General features: G+C 46.9%; 2 protein-coding genes across 7 annotated transcripts in view; one reads left to right on the top strand and one right to left on the bottom strand.

Moving 5' to 3' along the window:
- Positions 1-5,010, bottom strand: part of KIAA0586 (KIAA0586 ortholog) — a 68,312-nt gene extending 63,302 nt beyond the window's left edge. For 2 of the 3 annotated variants that reach the window (XM_032113512.1, XM_032113514.1), the window contains exons 1-7: positions 4,445-5,010; positions 3,805-3,881; positions 3,173-3,242; positions 2,013-2,079; positions 1,537-1,714; positions 922-1,155; positions 114-282 (exon numbers count right to left, since the gene is read on the bottom strand). In XM_032113512.1, coding sequence (XP_031969403.1) covers positions 114-282; positions 922-1,155; positions 1,537-1,714; positions 2,013-2,079; positions 3,173-3,242; positions 3,805-3,881; positions 4,445-4,718 — 1,069 coding nt within the window. In that variant the 5' untranslated portion in view covers positions 4,719-5,010. The remainder of the gene's footprint in view (positions 1-113; positions 283-921; positions 1,156-1,536; positions 1,715-2,012; positions 2,080-3,172; positions 3,243-3,804; positions 3,882-4,444) is intronic. The other variant, XM_032113513.1, reaches the window with a different exon arrangement.
- Positions 5,011-5,128: 118 nt separating this feature from the next.
- On the top strand, positions 5,129-12,377 carry TIMM9 (translocase of inner mitochondrial membrane 9). Of its 4 annotated transcripts, none has more exons than XM_032113520.1 (4): positions 5,129-5,174; positions 9,038-9,101; positions 9,429-9,524; positions 11,884-12,377. In XM_032113520.1, the coding sequence occupies exons 2-4, from the start codon at positions 9,063-9,065 to the stop codon at positions 12,016-12,018; spliced, it is 270 nt and encodes an 89-aa protein (XP_031969411.1). In that variant the 5' UTR covers positions 5,129-5,174; positions 9,038-9,062; the 3' UTR covers positions 12,019-12,377. The 4 variants fall into 4 exon arrangements, with proteins under 4 accessions (XP_031969411.1, XP_031969412.1, XP_031969414.1 ...); XM_032113521.1 differs by lacking the exon at positions 5,129-5,174 and adding an exon at positions 5,241-6,259; XM_032113523.1 differs by lacking the exon at positions 5,129-5,174 and adding an exon at positions 5,241-6,263.
- The last annotated feature ends 455 nt before the right edge of the window (positions 12,378-12,832 follow it).

Here is a 12,832-nt window from a genome sequence, read left to right as displayed (position 1 = left end):
ACAGAAGAAATGTTTCCTATTCATTACTGATGTGATGCACAATCCAATATTAAAGGACACAAAATTAATGCAAAACTAACAGTGAAAATAAGACAGAAAGAATTTGTCTCCACCTTGGGCAGGTGCAGCACTGGTAGGGAATAAACCCCTGTGAGACAAAGGTGCCTCATCAGTGAGTGATCTGTGCTCTGGCTTCTCAGAGTGTCGTGTCAGGGGCCCGGAGGCAGGCCCAGGACCCTGCTGCAGGCCACGTGTGCTCACTGCAGAGCTGATGAGATGGGACTAGGAGACAAAATTACAGAGTATTTCTGGTCATTGAATCACAGAATTGTTAAGGCTGGAAAAGACCTTTAAGATTACCAACTCTTCTCCCAGGACCACCACCATGTTCCCCACCAAACCAAGTCCTCCAGAGCCACATCCACATTTTCTGAACACTTCCAGGGATGGTGACTCCACCACTGCCCTGTGCATGTTCCAATGTCTGATCATGCTTTGGTGAAGAAATTTTCCCTAATATCCAACCAAAACCTACCCTGGTGCAACTTGTGGCTGTTTCCCCTTGTCCTGTCCTTGTTCTCTGGCAGCAGAGCCTGACCCCCACCCAGCTCCACCCTCCTGTCAGGGAGCTGTGCAGAGCCACAAGGTCCCCCCCCGAGCCTCCTTTTCTCCAGGCTGAGCCCCTTTCCCAGCTCCCTCAGCCACTCCTGGTGCTCCAGACCCTTCCCCTGCTCCATTCCCTACTCTGGACACACTCCAGCCCCTCAGCATCTTTCTCGTTATGAGTGTTTTCACTTTCTTGATCCACTTTCACTGGATATTTCTTTCTAATGGTAAGAAATAATCCAAATTATTGTAACATTAACAGTGAGATACAGAAGAAATTATAAACCTGAACTTTCTGCATTGTGACTTAGATACCTGAATATTCATTTGTTGCTCCTGGAGCTTTTCCAAGTGCTCAATCCGTTGCACCATGAAAGCATTCATCTGCTTCTCAAGCTCGCTGACTCTCTGGTGGCAGTGGGGCTCCTCATGCTGAGCCTTCATATTTGCTTGCTGTTCAGACATCCACTGCAGCTGCCTGTCTGTCTCCTGCAGTTTCTGAAGTAGCTCTGAAACTGAGTTGACTTTTGCTTCCAAATCATTTTGAACCTGCAAGAAAGGATTTAAAAAAAAAGGGAAGGGGAAAGAAAAACCATTATTGCAGAAGATGTCTGAGCATGAAAAGAACAAAATATCCTTCACAGAATCCTGGATTTGCATCCCAAGAGAAATAAATTCTATTTAGCCCTAAATTTGGCAGTTTAGCAATATTATGAAATTCTAGCAGATAAATCAAAGGTTCTGTCTTTTGCCTATTTAATTAAATCCAAATTAGTTCCCTCTGGTATATTGGTCAGTGAGTGTGAGATGACAAACACACAAAGCACATTCAGGCTCTCTGGAGCTACCAGCAGCAATTTCAGGCTTGTTTGGAACATTTATGATTTTAAGAGGACAAAGAGCTGCTATTCCCACGAGCTGCTCACTCACCTTGAGAAGTGGAGCTGTCGTAGCAATGGCAGCAGCAGTGGCTGCTGCAATGGTTGTTGCAGAGTCAACTTCCCTGGGTGCTGACCTGGTGTCACCACCAAAACTTTCCCTTTTATCTGTGGGGGCATTTCCTAAGAGCTGTACCTTCACCTCCTTATGAACAGGAATATTTTGAGTTCTATAAAAATAAACAAATGCTTGTAAACAGCATTTTCTCCATAGCCCCTCTGAGCAAATTATTTCCCACAAACAGCATTGACATCACTGCATAAGCATTTCTCCTTGAAGTTTTGACACAAGATACTCCAAGGAATAAAATCAACTGGAAACACTTTCATACACAGAAAAAGAATACTAGCAGAGAACAGTAAAAAAACCCCCTTGTTCCTTACCAGTTATGTATTTTGGCAAAAACTGAAGTGGTGTAGTTGTACAGAAACAGTGCAGCTCAGACACTAACAACTGTTCACACTTACTTTTGCATTAATACTGCTCTCAGAGCCTCCTTCTGGCCAGTAGCATACTGAGAAATAAAAACATCATCTGTGGGGATGGACAAACATACCTTGTTGAGATAATTGACACAACATATCTATTTCACAAGTATTGTATCAATATATTTCATTTTGCTGTGAAGCATCTGTTGCCTGCAGGAACCACATCATCTATTGCAACATCAAATTGTTTCCCTTCAGTAAGTAGAAAACTTAAAAAATGATAAGAGCAGGCTTCATTTAACACAATTTTTCTAGCACTGAATGCTGGTATCAATGAAGTCCAATAATGGTGAGTAAAGTCTCAATGGTAAACAACCAAGTCAGTAAAATGCTGCAAATTCTGACTGAAAAAATAATTAAAAACTAAAAAACTCAACAACTGTGATATGAATATTTCCCTGCAGTCATCATAAATTAAAACAAATTATCTTAATAGCTTTACATTATGCAAAAAGGATTGCAGGCTCTCCCTCACCCACTCTTTGCTGGGCAGAGGAAGCAAATGCTGATAAGTCAGGTAGCTGCTGCCTGTGAGTGTAAAAGAGGAAACTACAAAGTATTGATTTTTGGCCTTTGTGTTTTTTCTCCTCTACACAGCCCCAGATATCCAAGAAACCTGCAGAAGTGTGTTTTCTTTAAAAAGCCTTCACTTCCCTAAGTCGGACTGAAATTGGCATATTCAAAAATGAAAGGAAAATATACTGACATTGTGATTTCTTAGGAATCTTAAGGATTAGAAATACACTTTTTTTGGTATAGGCTGCTTGAAGAAAAATATGCCTTTGTAGTACAATTATTCACAAGAGGAAAATGCATCAAAAGAAGCCCCTTCCCCAAATAGTCCATTCAGAACATGAACAGTTTGGTTAACAAAAGGAATCTCAACACTCTGGTACACTGGCAGAAGTCCCACTCAGTTAATCACAAGAGTGTAATGCCAGCAAGAATGCAGAAAAATTTGCAAAATTTAAGAATGTTTGTTAAAATTACCATCATTTTATCAAAGCAACCTTTGAATATTTTCACTCAGAAGTTTCTGTAATGAAGAAAAATACCTAAAAGCTCCCTTTTCCTTTAATTAATCAGTCTTCTTAGGAAAAAAAAAAAGGGGGCTGCAGCAGTAGATTGATGTGTTTTACCTTCAGGTCCTCTGCTATCTTCCAGCAGCAGTGAAGGATCATCTTGTGCTGCCGCTTCTCCAGGATAATCCTTCAGAACAAGAGAAGGAAAAGCAGAGATCAAAGCCTCTGCCAACAGTAGGCAAAATTTTAGAGGCAGATGGAACTGCTGAGCACACAAATGGAATCATTTGCACACAGTAACACAAGGGCATAAAGCATGCAATGATCTCTACCACAGAATCATCTGGACATTGCTGTCAAGAACTCGTGGCATTTTAGGCACTAAAACTCTAGAAACACAATTCAAATTAAAAGTATATATTCTAGGTGCTGAACAAGTTTCTTCTCCTCCTTTGTGGCCAAAGAAGTAGTAGTGAAACTACACCAGTTTAAGTTTAGCCAAGGTGCTAACCTGAGACAATTCAGGATTGCTCCCACACAGAGAATTAAGAACTGCTAAATAAAGTCCCTCCAAACACATCAGCAATAACACCACATTTGCAGCAACTCAAAGAGGAAAAGCAGCTGGACAGCCTTGGTGCAGAGGCTGAGCCAAAATCCTGTGCTGCTTTTAGAGGAGCTACAGGTTTTTGAGGAAATTGCTGTTCTCTTAGCCCAGGACTGAAGGAAGGAACAGAAACTTTTCTTACCATCTGGGATAAAAACATGGGCTCTGAAGTTTCGACTGGAAGCAGACATTCTGGATATCCCTTGGTGCTTAGGACTCCTAAAATAAAAGCAGTTTTATTGTGGTCATAATGGTGTGTGGTGCATTTTCTGTACAGCTCCACATTTCCCCTATCTTTGAATGCCTAAACATCATGACCCTCATAACACAAATGACCACGGAGACTGAGCTGAAGCTTAAAAACATCAATGAATTCTGTGAGTCTCAATGAGAAACTTGATTTACAGCATGGGGAAAACTCTGAAAAACAGAACGTTATTAAAGATCCTTTAAACAGGGATGTTTAACAGGGATTAAGCATCCCTACCGCCATGGACAGGGACACCTTCCGCTACCCCAGGTTGCTCCAAGCCCCACCCAACCTGGTCTTGGACACTTCCAGGGATGGGGCAGCCACAGCTTCTGTGGGCACCCTGTGCCAGGGCCTCACCGCCTGCACAACTCGCTTCCCATGCGCAAAACAGTTCGGGAAAACAAAGTGTGCTGACAATTGCAGTACGAGAATACAAAGATTCCTTAATTACAGAATTCCTCCATGGCTGAAATCGCCTCTCAGCGCTTTCAGCACAAGCCCGAGCTGAACCCGACGGTCCCTGACACACCTGGAGCGGCGCCGGGGGAGAGGCGGGGGATCCCTGCCCCGCACGGAGCCCAGGCCGGCACCGCGGCCGGGGGAGCGCGGGGAGCTCCGTCTGCAGCCACATCCCCCGGGCAGGGCGAGACCCCGGCCCGGAGCTTCTGGACAGCGACCGTCACTTTCCTGCCGCGGCCGCCGGCCGGGGGCTTCTCCCTGCGGACCCCCGTGGAGCGGATCAGCACATCGCCGGCCGTCAGGCTGCCCAGGGAGTCCTGGCTGGAGCTGCTCTCCGCTTCCATGGGGGACGATGAGGGGTTCGGCGAGCGGCGCCTTCACGAAGGGGCGTCCGTGCGGGCCGGGCGCTGTGGTGGCCGGACAGCAGCCTGAAGGCTCCGAGGCGCAGTTCCCTCCCACGCCGCGGGTACGGCCGCCGTCCCTAAGAGCGCCCCGCTCCCGCTGTGCTGTGCTGTGCTGTCCCGTCCTGTCCCGGCCCGGCCGCCCCCGCCGCTCCCGCCGCCGGCACCGGAAGCGCGCGGTGCCATGGCCACGGCGTCCACTCAACGGCGTCCGGCGGGAAACGCGGGTTCGCCTCTCAACAGCGTCCGGCGGGAAACGCGCGCGCCGAGAGGGTAAATCGGGCGGCGGCTCTGCGCGCGGCCGATTCGCTGGCCCGTGGCGAATCTGCGGGGCCCGTGAGCGGCGGGCGGCCTCGTGCGCGCGCGCGTGGCGAATCTGCGGGGCCGGCGCGCGGGGCGGTGAGTGCGCGCGGGCCTCGGGCGCGTGAGGGGACGGGAGGGGGGACGGGCGCGCGCTCGTGAGGGACCGGGAGTGACCCTGAGGGACCGGGAGCGACCCTGAGGAACCGGGAGCGTTCCCGTGGCTTGGGAGAGCCCGTGAGGGCCCGGGAGCGACCCTGAGGAACCGGGAGCGTTCCCGTGGCTTGGGAGAGCCCGTGAGGGACCGGGAGCGACCCTGAGGAACCGGGAGCGTTCCCGTGGCCTGGGAGAGCCCGTGAGGGACCGGGAGCGTCCCCGTGGGCCCTGGATGGGGAAATCCCCGCCCTGCACCGGGAGCTTTCAGTGGGGATAAGGGCGCTCTGTGCCCGGTGTTGGGCCGGGGCTTGGCTGAGCGAGTGACTCCTGAGGAGCTTCAATGTGCCCTTGGAAGGGAGAACTGGAGGATGGGAGTAAAAGGAAAAGACCGAAAAAATAAAGCTCGACGTGAAGTTGGTTTAGCCTCAGGTTTTGATTTTATTGAGTTAGAAGCGTCAGTCAAGTGTGATCTCACTTAAACCGGAGAGTGCTGATGGGAAAAGGTGTATTTTCCCTCAGGACTGACGCCCATACGCGTGTTCAGTGTGCTCAGAGAGGCTCCCCTGGTGCCTGAGGTCAGACTGACTCTGGTAACTCACACTTGGTGTTGGATTTCTACCTCTGATCCCTTCTCCTTCAGAGCAGGGTCCAGGCCAAATCCAGAAGGCAGTGAATGATAACAACCTGTGCACCAGCTAAACCTGGTTATCCAGCCCCTCTCTCTTCTCAGCCTCTCCTCACTTCATTAAATGCCTCTGGCCTCTTAAAATCAATTAGTTTGGGCTTCTTTTAAATCTGATGTCCATCCAGTTGTAGCCTAGTAATCCCCCATGATAAAAGAACTTTCTCTACAACTTGTGGGGAGTTTGCCTTGACACAATTCTTTGACTTGTGATTTTTATCCTTTGACACATTTCTTTGGCTTGATGTTTTTATTCTTTGTCCTTTTCAGAAACACTTGCATGGTGTTCTCTGTGTGTAACTGGAAGCAAAGGTTTAAGGAGACATTTCAGCTTTCTTTTTATGGAGTAGGTGGTACCTATACCTAATTCGGATGGTTAATGGGGATTACAAGTGTGAAGGATTTATAGTGTCTCTCCATCACTCTTCTTCCCAGAAAAATTCAGCTCTTCTCTAAAAGGTGGGGGGAAAAAAGTCCCAAACACAGGGCTTGTTTATTTTGCTCAGAAGGGACTTCTCTTAATGTTTTTTTTAGAACACCAAAACATATTTGGAATAGCTCCAGGGCCTTTCAAGAAGGGAGATTTCCCAGTTCTTGCTTCTTTCTGGTGAACCAGCACACCTGACTGTGTGTCCCTTGCAGCAGAGGTTTATTCAGAGATCTCTACCTCCTGCAGTGTGAGTAGCCTTGTTTAGAAGGGCAATGCTGGATTTTGAAATCGTGTTTAGTCCTCCAGGCTCTGTAGGATTAAACCTGAACCGTGCAGGAGTGGTGTGAACAGCTCTGTAGGAAGCTCTGGGGTGGGTTGGTCGAGGTGCTGAGCACTCTTTCATCACCCTTTTTAAAGCTTTTTTCAGAGTTGCAGGGAAAGAGGAGAAGCAGGAGGAAATCTTGAAATAATACATTTGCCAGACTTTAGAATGAACCAGATCTGCACATTCCTGGGAATGTTCAGTAGCTGATTTATAGCTGAAGGTGCAGCAGAGCCGTGTAATTTCACTGTGGAATGTGTGAAATACCTGTACTGGGACAAGATCTTCAGGCACTTCAGATCAGATGGTGCAGTTGTGCTGATGTGAATCAGAGCCTTTCCCAGGTGTCAAAGCTTTGTGAAACTACAGTTTCAATCTGCCCAATCTTGCTGAATTAGTCACAGAAGGACAGGCATCAGTTCTGCTGTAAACACAAATTGTGAAGCAATGCTGAGCGTGAGAAAATGGCACCGACAATTGAAGCTTGGAGCTTCCCGCGTTTGGCAGAGGACAAAAGTCTTTCCTGCTCCCTGCAGTTTCTGTTTAATTATCTACATACCCTGCCCTGAGAGAATTGTCACTGGTCTTGTTTTCTCACAGGCTGAGAAGTGAGAGTGAAGTTGCCATCACTTCTCACTGGTTACCCCAGGTGATGGGCATGTCCATTCTCCTAAAACAAATTAGGGGTTTAGGATAGAGGAGATATGCTGGAGAGGGACTTGGGACAAGGGCATGGGGTGACAGGACAAAGGGTAATGGCTTTGCACTGACAGAGGGCAGGGTTAGATATTGGAAAGAAGTTCCTGCCTGTGAGGGTGCTGAGGCCCTGGCACAGGGTGCCCGGGGAAGCTGTGGCTGCCCCGTCCCTGGCAGTGTTCCAGGCCACACTGGACAGGGCTTGAAGCAACCTGAGATAGTGGAAGGTGTCCCTGCCCATGGCAGGGGGTTGGAATGAGATGATCTTGAAGGTCTGTTCCATCCCAAACCAGTCTGATTCAGTGACTGCCCGAATGAAACCTGGTTCCTTCTTAGCCACCATATCCTGTAGGTTCTCCTTCAGAATAACCTACGTGACCTGTCTGCCCACGAGGAATTCTTGCATCTTACATCCCAGAATCATCTGTGCCCTTGGCCTCCAATCCCTGAATTGTGTCCCTGTGCAGGGATAAAGTGTGATGTTAAGAGGCAGCTGTCACAATCCCTGTGCTGCTGGGAGGGGGTGTAGGGAGAGTTCACTTGTGAGAGCTCCCTGGTGCTATTTTTAGTTGCTTCATTTTCTTTCTGTTGTAGAAATAATTGTTACTGTCTCTTTGTTCATGTTCAGGCAGCTTGTGTACCCCTTCCCTTCCCCCTGCTGAGAGACTGCAATAGCTAAAGCTCTCTAAAACATGAGTATCTTGCCCAAAAATTGGCAAAGCATAATAGAAGATTAATTGTAAGTAGCCCTTGCTAAAGGGCTAAAAGAACTTCTTTTCCCCCAAAGTGGTTGCACTTCAGTGCTCATTTTTCTTCCACGAGTTGAATTAAACCGAAGGAGCTTGTTCTTGTCAACACATGATATTAGTTTGCATTATCATCTGTGATGATAGGTCTTAGATAACATGGAAATTAAGGGAAAAGGAAGATGAGGCTTCAGTATTCTAGGAAACCTGCAGGGATGCTTTCAAGCCTTAACATGTTCAGTGTGTTGGGTTAGGAATGTGAGTCTTCCTTGAGGATGCTTGTTTAAATTCTTGGATCCATGGCTGTTTACTTCTTCCCTTTTCCTTTGTCTGTTTCATTCCTGTAAGGCCATTTTCACTGTTCCGTGTTTTTCTTGCATTTAATTCACTACAGTCAATGACCACAACATTTGCTGTAGTTCAGGTGTTTGGTGCAGCTACACAGAAACCAGGCCCTGCACCTGGTGCTGCATCTGTTCAGTGACTGCCAGTTTGTATTGGCCTTTTTTCCTCACTTTTTACAGATCACATCTAAAGTCACTGAATCTCTTAAGGCTAGAAAGTGTTACGGCTTTGCTTCTTCCCCAGCTCCTGCCCTAGTTTATTTAGTAAGTTTGACAGCACTTAAAAAAATAAATAAGGTACTTTATAAGTCACTTTAGCTGTGTGAAATGCCCTAAACGTGTTTAAAGGACAGCAAATAACAGGTGGATCTGGTAAAGTTTCATACCTGGAATTATCTTGGATGTTCTTCTAAACTGAATACATTCCCAAGAGATAACTTCTCTTTGCATGAACGGCTTGGAAGTTTGCCAGCAAAGTTGCATTTAAACACACTTCAAGGATACATAAAATTCCATTCTGATGTAAAATGTTGCAGTTCATATTTATGTTTTTTATTTAAAACTCGACTTTTATCCTCACTTTTAGGTGACTGAGTCACAGGCGGTGGAACATGGCTGGACAATTATCAGAGTCTGATCAGATCAAGCAGGTGAGATGCTGCATTTGGGAGGGGTGGCTTTGAAGGTCTTGTGCTGCTCTGTCACACAGAATGGAAGGTGTAGGGCATAGGGAAGGACAAAAACTCTTGAGCTACCATCTGACTTAACACAACCAAAATTTAAACAGGTGACCATTGACAAACAGCATGTTTTGAGTATGAGCAGTTTTTGGTGCTGAAGTCTTCTGACTGAGAGTAAATTTTTCTAGTGACTTGTCCTTCAGATTCAGTGTCACCAGCTAGCCCATGCAGCTGCAAGAAAAGTTAAAACAGATTTTTTTTTTTTTTTAATATTCATTGTCCAATTTTTATTTACAGTTCAAGGAGTTTCTTGGCACATACAATAAACTTACAGAAAATTGCTTCGTGGACTGCATAAAGGATTTCACTAGCAGAGATGTGAAACCAGAAGAGGTAGGTGATGGCCTCCAATGACCCTTTGGTAGAATTGCTGTGCAGCTTTCCAATTTCAGAAGCAACTTTGAGAGCTTTGATCTTTCAGCTGGCTAAAGCCAGGCAGCAGCCTTCAGGGGAGTGTGGGTATCTGGCATGTTGCTTCCAAGTGAGTGCCCTGTCCCTGGGAGTGCTCCAGACCAGCTTGGACAGGGCTTGGAGCAGCCTGGGATAGTGGAAGGTGTCCCTGCCTGTGGCAGGGAGTGGGACTGGATGTTCTTTAGGGTCCCTTCTGACCAAAACCACTCTAGACATGGCTGTCACACACAGAATCTGCCCAGTCTCCTCTGAGTATTGGCTGCTCATTGCAATTCCATGTGTTTCATTCCCTGAGCAGTCAGTGGAGGTTCTCGTGCCTTAACTTCTCATGGATAGTAGCTCCATGGACATGGAAGCTGCCCACCTACGGCCTGCATCTCATTCTTTGAAGCATCCTGCTGAAATATTTGTTTACCTGCCCACGTTCCTGCTTTGTAGTGAGTCACAGGAACACAGCTCTGGCTGTTAAATCCACTTCCCTGCACTGCAGGGAGCTCCCTCACGTTGGCATCTCCAGAAGGATTAAGCTCTCCATAAGATTAGTCGCATGGTTTTGCTTCTTGCCTGTTGAGAGGCTGTTTCAGAGCCTAATCATTTTGTTGGTTAAAAATCTAATAACCTTTGCTTGACTCTGCTGGCAGGAAAAAAAAAGCCAAAATTTTAAACTAACTAATTGTTTTTTGAGCATTTTCTGTGTCCTTGGAGTTCAAATCCTCACTGCAGGCAAAACTCATGTCTCCTTTCAGCTTTGGTTCTGCTGCCCTGAACAGAGCTCTTTTAGCTTCCCAAGACAGATTTCTTTGTTCCCTAATCTTCCCTGCATCTGATTTAGTGGAATTCTACTACAGGTCATAATTATTCTGGATCACAGATTATTTAGGTCCAAAAAATACTCTTAGATTCTTGGAGCAACCTGGTCTAGTGGGAGGTGTCCCTGCCCATGGCAGGGGGTTGGAATGAGATGATATTTAAGGTCTCTCCCAACCCAGACCATTTTCTGATTGTGACCTGCCTTACGTTACTTCTGTGGATTGCAGAGGGTTCGTGTCTGGTAGTACAGGAGCTACCTGTTAACAGTGGAACTAGGAAGAAACTTTCTTATGGGACGTTCTGCCCCTATTACCCATTATGGGATTTCTTGCAGAGCAGCTGTCTCTGCAAACAGGACACTAGTCTAGATGGACACTGGTCTGTCTGGTGTGGAAATTCCCATGTTCCTCTTTAAAGTTTTAGTTCCTTATTATATAATTAATACCCCATGCATCCCTTGACAAAACCCAGCTTCTGAGCTCTTCCCTTACACAAGGCCCACCGCAAGTCTGGAATTCCCCAGCAGCTGTCACACACGCTGCTCCCTCTGGCAGCAGAGGCTTGGGGCAGTTCCCAAAGTTGTTTTCCTAGGGAGACTTCACTGCTGCTCAGCAGGTTTGGCTGTAGCTGGTGCCAGGCTGAGGAGAGAGAAGGGCTGGTGCTGGGTGGTGTGGGGAGCTGCTGGGGTTTTGTCTTGTTCATTTTCATCCCTTCTGCTTTTTGCATCCCTTTGTACCGAGCAGAACCAAAGCAATCTCTGGTTTCCCAGGCAAAGGGGTTGGCTTTCCTTTCTACCCGAATTTTTACCTTTTGCAGTGATAGCAAGGTTTTGAGCCATGGCACAGAATATCAAATTGGTAGGACTGTAGCTCAGAAAAAAATCTCTCAACTCTTTATCTACATTTAAAGATAGAAAAAAACTACTTTAAATTTTAAAAATACTGTGGATGGAATAGGCCCTGGTATTTATTTCCCTGTCCAGCTGACTGGTGTACTGTGGTGGCTTTGCTGAAGGGTAACCAAGCAGGTACCACAAGGCTGGTAGAGCCAATGGGAACAAGGGCAAAACAGGGTGAAACTGAGCTAGCAGAGAGTGGATCATATGTGGCTATCAAAACCAGTATGTGTCTGTAAACAGAATTAAAACAAAATGTACTAATTTAATAGATTTAGTATTTATTTCAAAATATATAGTTCAATGCCACAAGAGGAGCCCAAGGACAAAAGGATGGTATCTCCTAGGTTCAAGGTGTTTTCCATGGAGACTTTAGTATGAGAATGAATATTAGAAGATGTTTCAGGCATACCACAAAAACTAAATTTCACATTTTCTACTGCCCTCATCTTGAGGCTTGACAATATGAGATGTACTCACCTAATTGTTTATCCCTGTCTGTGGTGATATTTTGGGTCCTGGTTGGGGAAGTGTTTTAATTATTGTCTGAAGCCCTCTATTTCCCTCTTGCTGTAGATAACTTGCTCAGACAACTGCCTGCAGAAGTATCTAAAGATGACACAGAGGATCTCCATGAGATTCCAGGAGTACCACATCCAGCAGAACGAGGCTCTGGCAGCCAAGGCAGGACTGCTCAGCCAACCTCGTTAGACCAGAGCACTGTGCTCAGACTCAAGCTGTGCCAGTGTCCCCTGGGCAAGAACACATTTGGGGATTCCTACTGTCAGGATGTGTGTCCAGCAGCTCAGAGCAGAGCTGTGGGTGCTGCTCAGGCAGTGGGAGCCATGAAGGGTTAAACAGGAGCTCAGTCGTGGTGGCCTGGCAGTGGAGTTTGTTTCCACAAGGGAATGATGCGGATACAACTTTTCCCAGGGCCCACAGACTGGTGTCTGAATTTCAGGGGTGTGGGAGGGCTCACCTGCCTTTTGCTGAGACTGGTTGAGATGAATCAATGTAACATGGGGAATACACTTTTTTATTTAATTCAAATAAAATCAACAGGAGCCATACACGTGTGTGCATTCTTTCCAGAGAGCCATTTTTGGCACCCTGCTTGAAAGCAGCTTTTCATTTGCTGGAGGCTGTGCTCAGGTGCCGTAGAGTTCTGTTCATTCACTGCTGCTTTAGGAGCTGACAGATGCCAGAGGGAGCTCAGGCAGGGGTGCCCCAGGTTATCTTTGCCTCGTGCCTCACCCTGTCATTTACAGGGGACAGAGGGGCAGGAGCAGCACTTGTGCCTAAGGCAGCTCCTGTGCATTCCTTGTTTCCATCAGGGAGCCCCACGGGGTCCTCCCAACCCGGCTGCCTGGCCCGATGCACTGCAAGCACTGAGCTTGCTGCAGTTCTCTCCTTGATCCGTCTGAATGCCAGCAGGAAATACAGGGTCTGCATAGCACAGGGTCTGCTCTGCTGCTGCACGAGCCCACAGAAAGGTTTGGAAGGCAGCTGGATTGGGTTAGGATGC

This window comes from Corvus moneduloides, chromosome 6 (assembly GCF_009650955.1).
Source record: "Corvus moneduloides isolate bCorMon1 chromosome 6, bCorMon1.pri, whole genome shotgun sequence".
NCBI lineage: Eukaryota > Metazoa > Chordata > Aves > Passeriformes > Corvidae > Corvus > Corvus moneduloides.
Note: the sequence above shows the minus strand (reverse complement) of the source record. Positions and strands in the feature narration are given on the sequence as shown.

Coding starts and splice junctions, on each gene's coding strand:
- TIMM9 (XM_032113520.1), top strand. CDS start 9,063: ATGGCTGGACAATTATCAGAGTCTGATCAGATCAAGCAG. Junction 9,102..9,428: donor AGTCTGATCAGATCAAGCAG/GTGAGATGCTGC, acceptor TTTTATTTACAG/TTCAAGGAGTTTCTTGGCAC. Junction 9,525..11,883: donor GAGATGTGAAACCAGAAGAG/GTAGGTGATGGC, acceptor CTCTTGCTGTAG/ATAACTTGCTCAGACAACTG.